Here is a 20,197-nt window from a genome sequence, read left to right as displayed (position 1 = left end):
TGCCTTTTGGGGTCATGAGAGCATGCCAAAATTGATTGCAGTGATGGTTATACATTTTACACTTTCAATTTTTTAATGCTATTAGCCCCCCACCCCCAAAAAAAGAAAAGTGGAATAAATTTTTGTGTTTGCATAGAGAAAGTCTTTGGAAAGAATTCCATGATTTTGTTAGTACACGAAGTAGATTGAAGAACATAATTTGTTAAATTAATGAATATTCTAAAATAACTTGTTCACTTGGCCTCCAGGTCCCTGAGCAACAGCCCATTACTTTGTGTAGTGGGGTTGAAGACACAAAGCATTACGAAGAAGCAAAGAAATGTGTAGAAGAATTAGCATTGTACCTGAAACCACTCAGCAGTGCACGGGGTAAGTCTGCAGTTACACATGCATGGTAAATTAACATCTGTCAAAGTTGTTTTTAGGGGCTGAGGAAGGAGGGGAAAATGAGCTGATGCTAAGTGCTCAAGTAGAAAGCAGATGTTTTGAGAATGATGAGGGTAATAAATGTACAAATAGGCTTGATACAACGGATGTATGTATGGATTGTGATAAGATTTGTACAAGCCCCCGATAAAATGATTTAAGAAGAAAAAAACTAAAGAAAACAGTTTTTATTACTATAAAGTCTGCAGTATTAAAATTTAGTGTAAACCAGAGCACATAAAGATATGTATTTAGACTTTATGGAATATTGGAAATGTTACAGAATAGTTCTTCACTTGACAACTTTGAATTGTTTGCTTTCTATCCAGTTTTATATCGTATGCTCTGGGAATTGCTACTGCTTCCCTAACGGGGCTTGTTATTTCATTAGGAAGGTAAGACCAACTATAATGAGATAATAAATGAGAGTCATTATCACCTCAAGATTCAGGTCTTAAACTAATCATGTTCGATATTTTTCTGTTAAAATCAATAATAGTATACTTCCTATTATAATGAATAGTAAACTTTTATTTAAACCAATGTGTCCTCCTTAAATGCTAGCTAGGCCTCACCTCACTGGTATACTTTTACTTATTGTATATTCTAGTAGAACCCATAATTGGTTACACACCCAGATGCTCAGACTCAAACATTGCAAACTCACTACCATTGAGTTGATTCCAATTCATAGTCACCTATGCTAGAAGAATGAATTCAGGATGCTGACTTTAGGAGATTACTTTATTTAAGTTCTGAGGGAAGATCTCTTCATCTTGTTTCATGGTACTTTGGAAATATGCATTTGGGTTGGCATCAAAATTCTCCCATTTCCTTTCCTAGGTCTTGTGATTTTTCTTTATATATCTCAAAAGAATTGATTCAATATAACATGCTACACTATTATTGCTTCATTACCTAACAAGGACGCCCCAATCCCCAATGGGATAATGACTATAGATAGGCATATCGGGTTAAGATTTAAAACACATGTTTTGAGGCAAAGTATACTTTTACTCATAGCACCTAGACATAACCTTTTTATTTTTAAATTTTTTTATTGTTTTATTAGGGGCTCATACAACTCTTATCACAATCCACACATACATCAATTGTGTAAAGCACATTTGTACATTTGTTGCCCTCATCATTCTCAAAACACTTGCTCTCCACCTAAGCCCCTGGCATCAGCTCCTCATTTTTTCCCCTTCCTCTCCGCTCCCCCCTCCCTCATGATCTCTTGATAATTAATAAATTATTTTGTCATGTCTTTCCCTGACGTCTCCCTTCACCCACTTTTCTGTTGTCCGTCCCCCAGGGAGGTCACATGTAGATCCTTGTAATTAGTTCACCCTTTCCAACCCACCCTCCTTCTACCCTCCCAGTATCGGCACTCACACCACTGGTCCTGAAGGGATCATCCGTCCTGGATTCTCCGTGTTTCCAGTTCCTATCGGTACCAGTGTACATCCTCTGGTCAAGCCAGATTTTTAAGGTAGAATTAGGATCATGATAGTGGGGTGGGAGGAAGCTTTTAGGAACTAGAGGAAAGTTGTGTTTTTCATCGTTGCTATATCAGACCCTAACTGGCTGGTCTCCTCCCCGAGACTCTTCTGTTAGGGGATGTCCAGTGGCCTACAAATGGGTTTTGGGTCTCTACTCTGCACTCCTTCCCCTCTTTCACTATGATAGGATTTTTTTGTTCTTTGATGCCTGATAACTGATCCCTTCGAAACCTTGTGATAGCACAGGCTGGTATGCTCTTCCATGTGGGCTTTGTTACTTCTGAGCTAGATGGCTGCTTGTTTACCTTCAAGCCTTTAAGACCCCAGATGCTATGTCTTTTGATAGCCAGGCACAATCAGCTTTCTTCACCACATTTGCTTATTCACCTGCTTTGTCTTCAGCAGTTGTGTCGGGAAGGTGAGCATCATAGAATGCCAACTTAATAGAAGAAAGTATTCTTGCATTGCGGGAGTACTTGAGTGGAGGGCCAATGTCCTTCTGCCTTAATACTAAACCTATAAATCTATGCACATAGGTCTATTTCTCCATCCTCATATATAAATATATTTGCATATGTACATGCCTTTATTTAGACCTATAAATTCTCTTTGCCTCCTATCTCTTCCTCTATTGCCTTTGAGTTTCCTCTTGTCCCACTACCATGCTCAGTCTTCATTTGGGTTTCAGTAATTCCTCTTGATTACATTGCCCTTATCATGCCCTCCCAGGCCTCCTACATCCTCCTCACCACCGATTTGGATCACTTGTTTTTCTCTTGTCCCTGGGTTTGCTAACACCACTGCCTTTCCCCCCACCTTCCCCCTCTCCCATGCCCCCTCGGAACTGTCAGTCCCATTGTTTTCTCCTCCATATTGTTCATCCAGCCTATCTTATTTAGACAGACCTGCGGAGATAATAGCATGCACAAAAACAAGACAGAGCAAAACCAAGCAACAATATACAACAAACCAATGAAAAAAAACTAAACAAAACGAAAGAAAAGCTTGTAGTTAGTTCAAGGATTGTTTGTTGGCCTTTAGGAGTGTTTTCCAGTCCACTCTGGAAAACCATGCCCTGGCCCCAAAGTCCACCTTCAGCATTCCCTGGGGACCTCACCGCTCCATTCCCTTAATGTTCTGATGCACCCCTTTAGTGTTTTGCCTTGGGGTGGTGGGATCAGATTGAGCGCAATTCCCACCCTGTGTCTCCTGTGTTGTCCCCTGTAGGGCTATGGGTCAGTGCGGGACGTCATGTCTCATAGTGTTGCCAGCCATGTGGTCCTCTCTTTGGACTGGCTATACTAATCGGAAACATCCTCGAGGCCTGATGGGCCAGGATGTGCTCCACTTTCTCCTCCTTCATCTGCTCCCATGTGCTCAGATCAGTTATGTCCCTCTCCCTGAGCTGCAGATTCAATGTCGCCCTTTGAAATAAATTCTTCTGTGGGGAGGAGCTGGTGTCCACTTTGTAGTTGAGATTGGGGCCAGCCTCTCAAGACATAACCTTTTTTAAACTCTCTTTTCAAGGAGTGGGTCTGAATAGCACTACTCAGAGTGTTCTGAGTCGCCCAATGCAGAGGAAGCTGGTGACTCTGGTTCACTGTCAACTAGTCGAAGAAGAAGGCAGAATTCGTGCTATGAGGGCAGCTCGATCATTGGGTGAACGAACAGTTACAGAGCTCATTCTCCAGCACCAGAATCCTCAGCAACTTTCTTCCAATCTTTGGGCAGCAGTCAGGGCTCGAGGCTGCCAGTTCCTTGGACCAGGTATATTATTAAAGTTTCATATTTATCACACTAGTAATTCTGAGAGTATGCTGTGTGGAAGACAAGTGATATACAAGGACTTGTTCTCTGCACTCTTCTCTTGTTAGCAAGTAATAGCCCACTTAGCAATCATGGCTTGGGAAATTCTATAGAATTAGTTTTTGTGTTTTTTTTTAAATTTAACAGTTATTCTAAAATTTATTAATAATGTATTTTCTTTAACAAAATATGTAGGATGTAATGTAAAATTCTCCCCCAAATGGTTATCACCATGAATACCTGTCGTTTTGTTGCCCTTTAATTGAGTGATGCCTTGCAGAAATGGTTGATTATTGCTTTTTCAATTAAAGGGCTTTTCATAGCTCTACATGTAAATTTTGATTTTACCTAACTTTTTCTAGCAATGCAGGAAGAAGCTCTAAAGTTGGTCCTATTGGCCTTAGAAGATGGATCTGCTTTGTCAAGGAAAGTTTTGGTTCTCTTTGTGGTGCAAAGGTTGGAGCCTCGGTTCCCTCAAGCTTCTAAAACTAGCATTGGGCACGTTGTCCAGCTCCTTTATAGAGCCTCCTGCTTCAAGGTATGACTCTATATTAAATATCAGCTTGAAAGGAAATACTGTCCTGTCCCCAACTAAGAGAGTTAAACTTTGAATATAATAAAGTTGCTGGTGTCTTTTTAGAACTTTTTTGCTATTTTCTATTTTTTTAAATAAAAACATAATTAAGCTCTGTTGTATTGGAGTTTGAGTGTTGAAAATTGAATAACAGATCAAACAAACCCTTTGCTTGGAGATATTTGTCTTTGAAGAAACTAAATAAATTGTCTTAGTTTCCCAAAATTATAAGCAGAATTGGCCTGCAGAAATATTGAAGTACGATAGGTTTCATTTGGCTATGTAGTCCTGATGTAACTCCCCATATACAGTGGTAGAATTTGAATTAGTTTCATTTTGCTGCCTGTGCAGTAGTGGTAGACATATTCTCTATTGTAAATCGAATTAGTACTGCTTCAAACATTGGTGCGCACTATCTCTCGTTTATTATTTATCATATATTCTGAAGTCAAGTCTTCGTTCTGACACAGCCCATGGCCAGTTTTTCATAAGACAGGGAAGTTTATCTCTAAACATGTTAATGTATACTTGCCATAGGAAAATCAAGGATTCGTGTGGTCAGTGACTAGGTGTAGCCAATCCTCTCAGCACTATAGTAATTTTAATCTCACTAGGATACCTTTAGAAAAAGGCCTATCAGAACAGTGACTTCTGGAGGGACTTTTTTTTTACTTTTAATCATTTTATTGGGGCTCATACAACTCTTATCACAATCCATACATCAATTGGAGGGACTTTTTAGGCCAGTTAAATTCAAAATTGTGGTCAGCTCAGCAGATTATAGATAGTTTTTGGTATTCCCAAAAGGTGATCTTAATAGATTTTTTTTGACTATTGATTAAAATGTTTCAAGAAAATTGAAAACTGCATTGGTGAGCAAAAGGCAGGAAACTAACACTGAGGTATTTTTCCTACCATGATCGTACCTGCTCATTCTGTAAGGGTAGCAAAAACTGCCTATCAGTATGTCCTTAGGAAACCTTATCCTTCTACCTCTTACAATCCTGATTGTTCACCATCAAATTTCTTTTTGTTACCAAGCCTCAAAGGACATTGAAAAGGAACATGATTTGGGTCCAAAGATTTGAAAACTGTTGTTTTGGTGTATAAAACAAAGAAGTGCCAATTTTTTCAGGGAGGGATTTGAAAAAAGTACTTAACAAGTTGGAAGAACTAAATGACTTGATGTAGGTCATAGCACAATGATTGGCACGTACTAAATGCTCAACTAAATGCTCAGTTTTCTATTTTATTATAAAATATTCAAATGGTCATTTTGTTTATTCTCATAATAATAAGCATAGTTTTTTTATTTTTAATGTTGACTTAGCTCACAATACTCCATGGAGAACGAAGCCAAAAAAAGATTAGTCATCTCTAGAGCCATATTTGAAATAAGCCCTATAGCACAGTGGTTAAAGCACTAGACTGTTAACCAAAGGGCTGACTGTTCAAACCCACCAGCCATTCTGCTGGAAAAGATGGTGATGCTCTGATTCTGTAAAAATTTACAACCTTGGAAATCCATGGGGCAGTTCTGTTCTGTCTTATGGGTTACTGAGCAGGAATCAACTTGATGGCGGTACGTTTTGCTTCTGTAACACTTTCACTTATTCATACCAGCTAATTCATTACCAACCAAGCTCACGAATAATCTCAAATAAATGGTAATAATTCTCAGTTATGGTAAAGAAACAAAAGTTGCTTTACAGAATAATTATGAGAGTATTTCTTTCTTTAAAATTATATACACATACTTTACAATACATGTATGTTTGTTCATATGCATGTATACGAATATGCTTGCATCTGTTTTAATGTCTGTATTCTTTTGAGTTTTATTTTAGCACATGTTAATTTATTCATTCTTTCTGTGAAGCCTATACAGAAGATTTGAACATCTATAAAGAAGTAAATGTGTTGCAGCCAATGTGATAAATTCCATTTTAATATCGTGGTTGTTAAAACAATTTTTGTTACATTGCAAATCAATCTTGTTGCCTATGTTTGTAGATAAAGTATAAACTTTTTCTTTCTTTTTTTTTAACCTGACTCATTGTGTGATTTTGTGTGTCTCATTAGGTCACCAAACGTGATGAAGACTCTTCTTTAATGCAACTGAAAGAAGAATTTAGAACCTATGAGGCTCTCCGACGAGAACATGACTCCCAGATAGTGCAAATTGCTATGGAGGCTGGTTTAAGAATTGCACCAGACCAGTGGTCCTCTTTGCTGTATGGAGACCAGTCTCATAAATCTCATATGCAGTCAATTATTGACAAGGTAGAGCCTTTTTGTTCTATATTGATCATTCAGAAATAGACAGTTCATTTATTTGACATATATGTATTGCAGTGTCTTTTGTAAAATGTATTTTTTATAAGTAAATGTCATATTTAACTCACTTATTCATGACCAATGTGTGATTCTGACTCATTGTGACCATGTAGGACAGGGTAGAACTTCCCCTGTGGGTTTCCAAGACTGTAACTACTTAGAGAAGTAGAGAACCTTATCTTTCTCCCATGGAATGGCTGGTGGTTTCCAACTGCAGACCTTGCAGTTAAACAATCCAACACAACGCCCATTGTGTCACTAGGGCTCCTAACTATTTTATAACTAGTCGCATGATAATATAATTTATTCACAGAAAGATTTTATTTGTGTTGTGTTTATATATCCAGAGCCCTCCCACATTCCTTTGAGCTTTCTTTTATTGAGAGTTCTTTTATTATTATCCTCTTTTAAATTTTTTGTGAGCTTTAATCATTACCTTTTATTGTCTCTATATAGCAGCCATACAACGGAGGATCTATATAATGACATTTCTTACAATTCTCAGTCAGAAAAAGCTTCACTTAATAATAAAGTTACTACCATTCTAAGTTTAATCAAATTTTCAATGACCTTATTTTTCTACTTTAACTGTTAACAGCTTGCTATGATGATAAAACATTTGAGTAGGCATCAGTAGATGTGAATTTTAGGAAAAGTTCCATTATTTATATATGATCTTAAATACTGCATTTAAATCTCTTGAAACTGAAGTTACATTGTAGCTGTTTTTGTTGTAGTTAATTGCCACATAGGGTTTTGGAAACTGTAAATCTTTTTCTTTTTTTAAAAACATTATATTGGGAGCTTCTACAGCTCTTTTCACAGTCCATACATACATCCATTTGTGAAAGCACATTTCTACAGTGAGTAAGCAAAATGGGATATATTCATATAATATACTATTGTCCACCAATAAAGAGGAGTGATTTCAACCTCGTAAAAAAAGTGGAATTCTTTGAAAGAATAGATTGGTGTGTACAGATAATTGGGAAGTGTAGTCTAGCAATTAAGTATATCTTGTTTGCTCTGTCCTGCCTTTGATATGCACCTCTCACCAAACTTTACCTGTAACTCTCCTTGCTTTGGACAAGAACTCGTAACTAAACTTACGTAAGCTACTAATAACTCACTGAAATGCCTATAAGAGTTTTAAAATGTATTTTTTTACCTTTGAAGTGAAATTTGGCTTGCTTTTATGAAGGTTCTATAAGTAGATTGTCTTTCTTACTTGAATTAGACCGTAGATATATATCTTTTGATAATTGTCTTATAACATGAACAAATAATTTGCATTTAGTGTCAGTAGGCTTTTGTACAGCAAACTGATACACAAACTTTATTGTGTATGTGACTTATACACAGAGGCTCCAAAACGTTTGTGGGAAAATTCAATTATATTTTGTTTTATTCTTTTTCTGTTATTTTTATTTCTATTTTTTCACAAACATTTTGAAGCATAGTTAATTACCTTTCACAGATGCCCTTTCTGGGTGGTGGGAATTCTCATCTATATTAATAAACTGCCTAGAGAGCTAAGTATTTCTGGATAGAAACCTTTGGCTACTGTTACATAATCAAGAAAATATTACATATAATATGTAGTTTAAAACTATATTACTCTTTTCTATGAAAGGTCATCATAGGAGAGTTAATGCCAGAGCATGTGATACTAAGCATTGGGGAAATATACCGTATATACTCGAATATAAGCCGACCCAAGTATAAGCCAAGGTACCTAATTATTACCTGGGAAACCAGAAAAACTGATTGACTCAAGTATAAGCCTAGGGTGGAAAATGCAGAAGCTATTGGTGAGTTTCAATAATCAAAACAAATGAAAATAAAATGACTAAAAATTGAGACACCAGTGGGGTAATGTAAATATTTATTTTAAATAAAAAACAAATAAAAGGACTAAAAGTCATTTAACATTTGTAAACCAGCACAGTAAGTGGAAAATAGGCTCAACAAAAACAATAAGGTATCAACAATGATACCTTAAGAGTACTATTCCCTGAGCTCAATCAGCAACCAAGCTAAAATGGAGAGTTAAAGTCCTTCAAAACTGGATTCCCCATCATCATCCGTATCCCAATGCAGAGCTTCAGCTGGTGTGAGGTCATCATAGATGCTATCCTCACTGAGATCGCCGTCATCACCATCACTGCTGTCATTTTCATACAAAGCACAGTCTTCACTGCCATCCATAGCATTACTAATACTACATTTCTTGAAGGCACGTCGCACCATGTCTTCTGGAATGTCTTCCCATGCATCTTGAACCCACTTTGCTATTAACTCTATGTCAGGCTTCATGAGGTTTCCTCCTTTTGTTAGTCGGGCTTGACCAGATGACATCCATTCATGCCACATCCTTCACACATAGTCTTAAAAGGCCTATTCAAAGATACATCCAGAGGCTGCAGTACAGATGTAAGCCCACCTGGAATAACAGACTAAAGTAACTTTCCTAGATTTTGCCAATTTTTTTATGTCATCTGATAGGTGGGCTCTGAGCATATCCCAAACAAGTAATGATGGCTTTTTCTTTAAGGCTGCTCCTGGTCATCGGTTCCAAATTTCTTCCAGCCATTTTTTGTTCCATCTTCATTCAGCCTTTTACATGTGTATGCACAGTAATTCTTGGTGGAAAATTGATCGTTTTAGGCAGTCTTTTAAAAATAATGACAGGACACAACTTAGTTCCATTAGCCAAACATGATAGAACAACTGTAAGGTGGATTTGGTTTTTTTTTTTTTTTTCATTTCCTCTGGTTTTGAGAAAAATGCTTTTTTCTCCTAACCTTGCCACACACAGTTCTGTTTCTTGGAAGATCAAAAGTGATGGCAGTTTCATCCATATTCCCAATATCTGTCAGGTCATAATTATAAATCCTTCTTTGTTTTATAAAAAATGACTAGAATGACATAATTTTTTCTTCAAGGTCTTGTGGTAATTTCTGGGAAATCTTTTTCTCTGTCTCAAACATAGTAGACCAAACCTGTTCATAAAGCGGGTACACCATCCTGCTGACACAGCAAATTTTTCAATGCTTGTTGTTTTATATATGTCATCTGTAGGCACTTATAGAGCATGTATGTGGATTCCCATGTGTGTTATGCAGTAACCATTTTGACGACACTCCATAACCCACTTATGCAACTCACTCTCTAGAGCCCCCTAAAATGACGTTAAACCACTATGAGCTTTTTTAGCTTTAAGAATCTATTCCAAGTCAGTCTTCATTTTCCGCCACTCCCTCACTTGCTTTTCTTCAACACAGAATTCCCTCCTTGCAATACTGTTATTGCTCTCTTCTCTTGACACAAACTTCATTTTGAAACCAGGCTCATATGACCGGTGTTTTTGTTTTGGTTCAAGAATATCCATTTCTAATAAGATCAAAAAACAAGACTTTGAAAAAGGACTTTCATGGTAGTGCCCCTCACGTCCCCGTCCCCCCCCCCCACACACACACAGAGTGTTGGGGGGTGGGTCCGTGTGGGTGGGGTATGCAGGATGTGAATTAACACAGAGACCAGAGGGGAGAGACGGAGTGCAGCCACAGACACATCCTTACCAGTTCACCTGCCTGCGTAAGTGAATCACTACAGGTGCTTCTACAAATTAGGACAGGTCTGATTGGTTAGATGTTAGTTAACAAACATTCAAAGCCCTGGAACAGCGGAGAAATGGTAGTCACCTGTGAGATAATAGGCACTCATCCGGTTATCTAGGGGAGCACCAGCGAGATGTTATTACCTCGCTGGGGTACTACTGACCCATGTATAATCCGAACCCCAGTTTTTCAGCACATTTTTTGTGCTGAAAACCTCGGCTTATACACAAGTATATACTGTATAACTTAATAATTTCCAAGAATCCCAAACCAATATAGGATTATTCTTAACCAGATTTTCTGTTGATCCATTAAGGTTATATCCAGTATCATGATCTATATCAGAAATTGAATTCAAATTCATGTGGACTGAGTGTAGTTTCACTCTTCTTGCTGTTATATAAATTATTGAGGAGCCATTGTAACCTTGTGCTGTGAACTTAAGGACAGAAAGAGGAGGTTTAAATCAAGGAGTTGAGAAAACCTGTCAGATGAGACAATTGAGGGCGGATGGGGCATTCAAACTCTACATGAATCCAAAGAGCTGACAGCAGAGGGAAAGAGGATCTACACCATGCCAAGCCGTGGTTGAGAATGTCAGGGTTTGTTCATAGAGTAGCTAATTCAAACTGGCCAAAGCATAGTGTATAAGATGATTTAAAAAATGAAATGTAGTAAACTATAAAAGTAATTATGGTATTTAGCCTTTATTTCAAAAAGATTGCATGGCTTTTTTGAAAGTTAATGTTCATCTTTTTTTAAGTTGCAGACCCCAGCCTCTTTTGCACAAAGTGTTCAGGAACTAACAATTGCTCTCCAGCGGACTGGAGACCCAGCAAACTTGAATCGACTAAGACCTCATTTGGAGCTCTTGGCAAACATTGACCCTAGTCCAGGTAAACCCAAGAAAAATGTGTAGATCTTTTATTTGCTCTTATTGCTGATCTGTGATTCTTGTCATTATCTTTGGTTATATTTCTTTAGAATTGCCCTGTGTAGGTAGTTTCTGTGTTTTTATAGCACTGCAGTCTAACCCTGCTCTTGTTCCATGTTTCTCAGGTTAGTTTACTTGAACTTTAATTTAATAGATGTTATTGTGCTCACTTAACCAGGAATAGAGTCTTCCATGGCTCCTTTATGTTTTTTTCTTCCATCACAAAACTGGACTACCTGGCCAACATATTGGAAGAGATTCTTACTTGTGCCCACTCCCAATAAAGGGGACCCCAATACAGAATACAACATCATTAACATCGCATGCAGATAAAATTTTGCCAACAATGATTAAAAAACAGTGCATCAATAGGAAGCAGCCAGGAATTCTGTCTGGATTCAGAAAAGATTGTGCACCAAGGGATTCTATTGATAAGTTGTTTAGCTTCTTTTATTGGCTGTGCAAAGGCAGTCAAGTGTGTGTATCGTAACAAACTATGGATAATATATATTAAGAATGGGAACTTCTGCACAGTTACTGGGCTCATGTGGACCCTGTATATGGACGCAGAGGAAGTCCTTTGAAGAGAACCAGTACAATATTGCATGGTTTAAGTCAGGAAAATTTAAAACCCAGAAAGGTTTGCATCAGGGTTGTATCCTTTCGTCATACTTAGTGTCTGTTTGCTAAACAAATAATCTGAGAAGCTGGGATTAGTGAAGAAGGTGGCATCAGGATTGGAGACTAATTAGCAGCTTGCAATATGCAGATGACACAACCCCTTTGTAAAAGCAAGGAAGACTTGAAACACTTGCTAATGAAGATCAAGGACTGCAGCCTTCAGCAGAGATTGCAACTTAATGTAAAGAAAACAAAAGTCCTCAAAACTGAACCAAATAAATACACAATTAACTTCATGAAGAAAGTAAAATTTGAAGTTACCAAGGATTTCATTTTACTTAGATCCACAAGCAATTCAGCAGCAGTCAAGAAATCAAATGACAGTGCATTGAACAAATCTGATGCACAGACCTCGTAAAAGTTGCATGGTAATAGTTTATTTTTTAAGAATTAATGCCAAATGGGTTTGTCCAGATTGGTTAGAGAAACAAAGACTGTATCTTATTTATGCACATATAACCTGGGACCTCTGGCAGGATATTTGCAGTGGGCATTGGCCTCCTACAAATCTTAATCGCCCAGGCTTTTCCCAGACCATTTCAAAAGCTGCTTTTCTCTCAGTTGCAGCGTATCAATGCTTACATCAATTACAAGCAACCACGATAGCCATTAAACAAAGGATCTGGTGTGATTCACACCCTCTACTAAGGTCAGAGCTTAATCCCATACTTGCCTGTTCTTAGTAGATTATGTCCTCCAAAATGGGACTATTGCCACAAATTTAAGAAATCCAGAATTGTATCACATAAAGTATTATGGCTGGAAAGACCATTTTACCACTTGAGTATGACTTGACTAGAATTCAAGTAGTAAAAAGCAAAGATGTCACTTTGAGGGAGGACTACATTGCCTGACCCAAGCCATCATGCTTAAATCACCTCATAAGCTTGTCAAAGTTGGACAAATGAACAAGGAAAAAGAAATTGATGCATTTGAATTATGGTGTTGTCAAAAAATATTGTAAGTACCATGGATTGCCAGAAACACAAATTTATCTTGAAGAAAGTACGACCAGAATTCTTCCAAGTGAGGAAGTGGAGTAGGGCTCGCAAACTATAACTGAATTGTAATGAGGTATGTTTATGTTATGGAAACCATGTAGCTTTGAAGTTTGTAAAATGGAATGTATGGGCTTGATAATTTTGTGAGCTACAGGACTTGAACTTGTCTGCAAGGACTTTATAGCCAAGCCAATTATGAAGGTGTATATGAGGGCATGGTATGTGTGACATCTCCGGGTGATCCTTTATAGTGACTGTAAGAGGCTGATGATAGTTTATTGGAAATAACTATCCGAGCCTCAACAACATGAACTTTTGACAAAGAAGACACGAGTCAGAAGTGTTTGGTTCTGTTGTTGGCAGGGAGACTGTAGTTGAAAAGTACTTCGGATGATTCTTAACCACATCAAACTTTGAGAAGCACTGGGATGGGGTGTTATGACCTTAATTTACTGATTGGTTTCTTTAAGTATAGGGTGTTATGTGCCGGAGGAAGTCGGCATAACCACAAATACAAAACTCAACTGCCACCAAGTCACTGTACAGCAAGGTAGAACTGTCCCTTTGGGCTTCTGAGGCCGTAAATCCTGATGGGATGAGAAAGCCCCATCTTTCTCACTTACAGTAGTTGGTGGCTTTGATCTAACTCAATATGCCACCAGGACACTAAGTATGGTGGCACGGTTAAACAAATATTAAAAATGGGAAACCAGCTCCATTTTTTTCTCAGAGAAAAACATTACATGCACATTGCAAAAAAAAAAAAGAAACCAAATAATGTTGGAAATAGGAAACCTTTTTCTCTTTTTTCAGATTAATGGTAATAACTCTTAAAATCTATTATTGGAAATATTTTGTTTGTCATTTACTTATTTTTTTAATGTTAGGAGTTTAATTTGTTCTGAAATAAAATTTAATAGGCTTATATTCATTTTAAGAAAAAAGTGAGGATGTCAAGACTGTCTCACATACTTTGGCATGTTTCACTAGAGTCAGTGCAAAAGATAAAAACTCTCAACAGTGGCTACAACAGTGGGCTCTCTAACATAACAGTTGTGAGGATGGTACAGGATTGGTCAGTGTGTGCTCTGGTGTACATTAGATAACTATGAGTGAGAGTTGACGCAAAGGCACTTAACAGTTCCAAATGTCAGTTCTTGCTTTTCATTGTTTTCGGCCTATTAGCAGCATTTACCACTTGAGACACTTAACTCTCTCCTCCTTGAAACACTTTTCAAAAATAATAAAGTAAATTTTAAAAACCCTTAAACTTAGGTTCCAAGCTACCATATTCTCCTAGCTTCCTTTTTATTTTATTGGACTCTCATTTTCAACCTCCTCATTTCCATAATTTCCAGTTTTTGGAAGTTTGAAGGTTAGTCATTATACCTTTTCTATTTCATACTTGTACCTGTTCCCTAGATAATCTTATTTAGTTTCATGGCTTTAAATATCACCTAGATGACTCACAAATTTACTATACATATCTCATCAATTCTAAGGCCCACCTCATTTCCATACATTAGCATTTCTGAAATGATTAGACATTTGTGACCATGATGTTATAATTGGCAGCCTTTTAAAATAGTACATTTTGTGATGTTTTACAGTTTGTGAAACAGTATATCTTTAGCCCACACTTTTTTTTTTAACTAAACTCTGTATATATATGGGGGTACCCTCTCCAGAAAAAGAAATTTTTTTCAAACCTATGTATTTAAATTTTTTCACAAACCAACCTTATCACCTTCAGTACTCTCCGTTGTACTAATACATGTGTCAAATCTGCAATTCCATTCTTGGAAACATTTTTCAAACTCATCTGCCTGAATGGCTGACAGCACTTCCCTCGATGTTTTTTTCTTCACCTGTTCTACATCAGCAAATCACTGTCTTTTCATGCCCCTCTGCGTTGGCAGAAACAAAAAGAAGACACATGAAGCAAGGCCAGGTGAGTGAGGTGTGTGGGTCAAGATAGGCATGCTGGTTTTTTGCCATAAACGTACACTGACCAGGCTGTGTGAGCAGATGTATTGTTGTGGCAAAACCAGTCCCCCGTCTACCAACAAATCAGGCCTTTTTGTCACACAGTTAGGCAGTCTTTTCATACTGTGATCTCTATTGAGAACACACCAGGCAAGTGACTAACGGAGATTGCTCTTCCCTGGAGTGTCTTGATGATACTGGTTTTCAATATAATGTCTGAGGGCAATACTGCTCTCATCCGTACTTAATGGTCAGGAGGGATTCAGTGGAAGCTTAATACATGTGGGTATTTTGCAAATGGATTTTGGGTTTTCACTGTCATCCGCAGCCTTCTGCAAAGGAGGTACTCAGACTTTAAGTTCTAATACACTGGCTACCTGTGTAAAGTTTTACACATTTCTATCCAAGTCTTTTTTTCTTTGCTCTTTAATTTTGAACTCACTATTACTAAAGATTCTATATTTTTACTTTGTTTTATTATATAGCCTCTTTCCTAGAATGTACCGTTTTTTATTTTGTTTACTACTGGTTTTCTAGCACCTACAAAAATAATTAGGACTTAGCAGATGTTAATAAATTTATTTTTTTACTACCGAACTGGGTAGTCTGTTCCTCTGAGTTTTCAAGACTGTAGCGATGTGGGAGTAGAATGCCGTATCTGCCTCATCTTTCTCCCTCTGAGCAGCTGATGACTTAGGAATTAGTAAAAGTGTATCAAACAGATCATGAGTTTCATACACATTGAGATTCCTCTCAGTTGCAATCCCCTCACAGTACCATCCCATTTTTCACTTTCTCCTTATGATTTCCATTCCTCCTCCTCTCCTAGCCTTTTGAGCTTTGACCTTGAGTGTTACCCCTGTGATTTCATACCGTTGATTGCTGCAGACCTGTGATTAAGGGCCTGTCTTTAGGGGTCATATCAGACTCCCTAACTAATAAATCTGGTCTCTCAAAATTACTTTTTAAATGAATGTCCCTTTCACCTCTCCATCTGCAACTTGTTTTCCTATATGAAATTCTTTATGTTCAGTGTGAAACCTCAGTTTTGAACTCAATTCATTCCAGTCATTGCAAACGCCAAAAAGTTCGAGATCTGAACATATTTTTCCCAAAGAAATAATGAAAAACCAACTAAATGGTTTTAATGCTCAAAAATTACATTTAAAATTCATTTTTTCCAGGACTTTAACACAATAACAGCCCTAGGTGGTGGAAATGCCCCCTAAAACATTTAAAACACAATAAATACAATACATTAAATATCAAAACAATGCAATAAATAAAAGTATGGTATTTTACTCAATTAAAGGCCAAAAAATGCACAGTGATGAATGTTTTAACACACTAGCAAGCGCTGTATGTTGTCCAAGCGAGAGTGGTGCGTAAACTGAAGTGTTGCCCTTTGTGTCTGCAGCAAAACAAGACTTGACTCACTCTTGGCCAGGAGTCAGATGTTCTATTCCGCTTTCGAGCAGTAACTAAAACACTGATTGTTTTCCGAACTTTGCTGTTCTGGTAATGGAAAGTTTGAGTGTGGAGCCTTCAACAACCTAGATACTTTAAAAATCAGTTCAAATGCTTTCACCTAAAAGTGCATCAGTGATGTCTACACACTACCGTTCAGGGTGCTTCCTAAGGAATTCATCTTTATTTCTGTGTTCTCACTTTGTTATATGTTTCATTTTTAGAATAATTTATATTAAGACTTAGGGCTTGTTTTGTTTTGGTCCCAGTGCTAAGACTGGGCATATACTGAATGGAGATGATATGTAGACAAAGTTGCTTTAATGGATTTTTCATATAATCGGTCTTCTCTTAAACTAGCCTTTCCCTGGGAGGAAATGCTTTATCTGCTGTGATAGTCTTGAATTTTCACCTAACAATAATGAGAGCTAGCTTACTATTTACTTACCAGCATGGCTAAAATAAAAAAATAATGACAACAGCAATACTGTGGAAGGTGTGGAGAGACTAACACTCATTACAGGTGGAAAGATAAAATGACACATTCTAGAAGATAAATGAACTGGCCATTTCTTCAAAACTAAACACAAAACTAGAATCGCAATGTACTCCTTTTCACTCATTGTCTCTTCAGTACTCAGTCTAGTAACTAAAAACCAACCAACCAAACAAAAAAAACCCTCACTGCCATTTAGTCAATTTTGACTCATTGTAACCTTATAGGACAGGGTGGAATTGCCCCCGTGAGTTTCTGAGACTAATTCAGGTGTCCTCAAACTGCAGCTGGCCCGCCGAGTATTTTTGCCCCGTTTATTTTTTTATTTCAAAAAAAAGATGTGTGCATAGGAATTTATTCATAGTTTTTTTTTTAACTATAGTACAGCCCTCCAACAGGTCTGAGGGACAGTGAACTGGCCCCCTGTTTAAAAAGTTTGAGGACCCCTTCTGTAAGTAATTATATGGGAGTAGAAAATCCCGTCTTTCTCACTTACAGTGGCTAGTGGTTCTAAACTGCTGGCCTTGGTTAGCAGCCCAACGTGTAACCACTATGCCACCAGGGCTCCTTGAATCTAATGACAGTAGCCATAAATTGATGACCTACTTAAGTATCTTACGCTACCTTCCCTTTCCCTAAAATGAATATTTATATTCATTTGCAGTTCCAATTTCTAACGAATGTGTCCGTTTCTATTAAAAGCTGTTCAGATGAAAAATCGTGTAAAGTTTAACCTGATTTTCAGTAAAGTGCTGACACTATTTCTTTATAGATTACATCTTGGATAAAATCTGAATAACAATTTTTAAATTTGACTTTTTCATGGACTGTTTAGATGCTCCTCCTCCTACTTGGGAACAGCTAGAAAATGGTCTGGTTGCTGTGCGTACAGTGGTGCATGGACTGGTTGATTATATTCAGAACCACAGCAAAAAGGGAGCAGATCAACAGCAGGTAAGGGAGAAGCTTGAATCTGGAGGTCAGCCACTATAGGCTTGCCTACACACGGAAAGGAAGGCAAACAAGTGCTAGGAAGACTATGAGAATAGAAACTAGTTTATTATGTTAGCAATCAGTTTAGTTGCATTAGCCTTGTGATTTTTATCTGACAGCATTGAAGTGATGAAATCCTCGTTGGTCTAATGTTGTGCTAGGTTCACTTCTCATGGATAAAGCACCATTGAATGAATCAAATGGACTGTGCCAGCAGTTTATTCCATTTAAGGGAGCTGATGCTCTTAGTATAACATGTCAGTTTGACAATGGAAATATTTTAAGAGTTGTATCTCTCCAAATAGTATTGTTCACGTATCTATAGATTTTTTTCTGTATTCGAATTTTTTTTAATTCCATAGTCTGTTAATGCCATATTTTTCTCAATTTCTTAAATGACATGTATAACACTAAAGTACACTAACTTATGTCTCGTGCATAAGTACTTAAAGTCTATTCTGGTACATAAAGTACACTAACTTTTTTATTTTATTCTCAGTAATTCTGTTTTGCCATCAAGACACAGCATTCATTCGGTCTTTTATTTTGCATTAGTAATCATTGAGGTTAAGACAGTGGTATTAGTTAACATAACAGGTAAATATTAATAATATTTGTTCTTGGAAGCAAGAAATTTTTTTTTAATGTTTTTAGAAGAAACCTTGTTGATGATCAGCTGCTAACTAAAAGGTTGACAGTCTGAAACTACCAAAGGCTCCGAGGGAGGAAGATGTAGCAGTCTTGGTGCAGAAAGATTTGCAGCCGTAGAAACCCTGTTAGGACAGTTGTACTCTTCTACAGAGTCACTGTGAAACAGGATCAACTTGACTGCAGTTTTATTCCATTAGACATCTGAAGAATGTAATTAAAAAAAGACAAAACTAAGACTTCTGTTTAAGGCCTGGCAATAAGCAATTAAATTAAATACATGGGAAAAAATTTTGCCTAAAGTTCTAAATGCCAACAGTTTAACTATTATAAAATATTGAGAGAGAATTGTTTGCAAACACACATGCTGAGATTTATGTAATATTGGAAAATATTAACATCAGGAGAATCAGAAGAATATTTTAATTTTTTTAAAGACAGATTTTAGGTATAATAACTTTCCAATACTTTCGTTTTAGGTAGTCTAGATAAATCTATGAATTAATCTGAACAAGTCATTTAGATTATCAAGATACTAAAACAGCAACACAAAATTTAAGTCTTTTCTTTATGTGTCTAATAGTCTGATGTTGGTCTTAGCCTCCACAGCATAGCAAATATAAAACATACATGTGTCGAGACATGAAGCAGAGAGGGGGGTGCCCTCGCGGAGCCAGCTGTACATTTGCACATTCGCAGGAGGAGCTGGAAAAGTAAGTGTCTTTCTTGTGAATATCTTTAAACCGGTGGGTTTTTTTTTAGCAACTTGCTATTGAGTGAAGAACAATTACTAACTTGCTTTTTTTTTTTTTAGAGAGAGGTAGTTCTGTTCTCATCAATCAGTAGGAAATTATTAAAAAGAACTGACCCAGTTGCTTTAATTTTCTTTATGCCTGCAAACAGGAAACTACGTTAGTGTTGTTTTGTGACGTTTAGGCCAGAATACAAATGCCAAGTCTTTTCTCCAGTGGAGCACCTGATGAGTTCAAACCTCCGACCTTAGCAGCAGAGCAGCTAACCGTCGCACTGCCAAGGCTCCTCATTTTATGGCTACTACATATAAAAGTTCATCTTTTATGGCCTAAAAATGAAATTCAAATGGTTGTCATCAATTTTAAGGAGTTCAGTCTATTAGAGTCAATAATAAAGCAAAACTTTTTACTTACCTGGTAAGTAGTAGCTAATATATGTAGAGGAGATTTCTTACATAGGAAAACCCCCAGGGTAGTATTAGAAACAAAACAAACAAGAATTTAGTAAGGTAGCAGATTGAAAACAAGTAATTTTTAAAAATAAATTTTTCTTTTGTAGCCATTAAAAGGAAGGAATAGAAAAGTTAAATAATGTAAAAGATCCTATTTACGGTAGCAAGAAAAACATAATAAACTTATAAACAATCTGCAACTCTTAAGATATTTAAACCATTGAATTGTATAGTACATTAATTATATCAATAAAACTTTAGTAAAACTAACAATCCAGGATATTGATCACTTGTATTATTAAACTACCTTAGTAATGTAAAGGAATATTTGAATAAATGAAGAAGTGTACTATAATTGTTATGACTTACCAAAATCATTTATTTTGAAGAATAAGTAAGCATATCCAAGGGAAAAAATTTTAATTGGGGGCTCTTACATCTCTTAATCACAATCCAGAGTGTCAAGCACATTCGCACATATGCCGCCATCATTTTCAAAGCATTCTCTTCCCATTTGAG

General features: G+C 36.9%; 1 protein-coding gene across 1 annotated transcript in view; it reads left to right on the top strand.

The window, feature by feature from the left end:
• RC3H1 (ring finger and CCCH-type domains 1) overlaps positions 1-20,197 on the top strand; it is an 87,205-nt gene that overhangs the window by 39,726 nt on the left and 27,282 nt on the right. Inside the window, exons 3-9 of the mRNA XM_075527681.1 lie at positions 249-369; positions 3,459-3,698; positions 4,100-4,275; positions 6,394-6,594; positions 11,032-11,164; positions 17,669-17,787; positions 19,075-19,187. Coding sequence (XP_075383796.1) covers positions 249-369; positions 3,459-3,698; positions 4,100-4,275; positions 6,394-6,594; positions 11,032-11,164; positions 17,669-17,787; positions 19,075-19,187 — 1,103 coding nt within the window. The remainder of the gene's footprint in view (positions 1-248; positions 370-3,458; positions 3,699-4,099; positions 4,276-6,393; positions 6,595-11,031; positions 11,165-17,668; positions 17,788-19,074; positions 19,188-20,197) is intronic.

Source organism: Tenrec ecaudatus, chromosome 1 (genome assembly GCF_050624435.1).
Source record: "Tenrec ecaudatus isolate mTenEca1 chromosome 1, mTenEca1.hap1, whole genome shotgun sequence".
NCBI classification, from domain to species: Eukaryota; Metazoa; Chordata; class Mammalia; order Afrosoricida; family Tenrecidae; genus Tenrec; species Tenrec ecaudatus.
The sequence above is the reverse complement of the archived record's forward strand: the minus strand, read 5'-3'. Positions and strand labels throughout refer to the sequence as shown.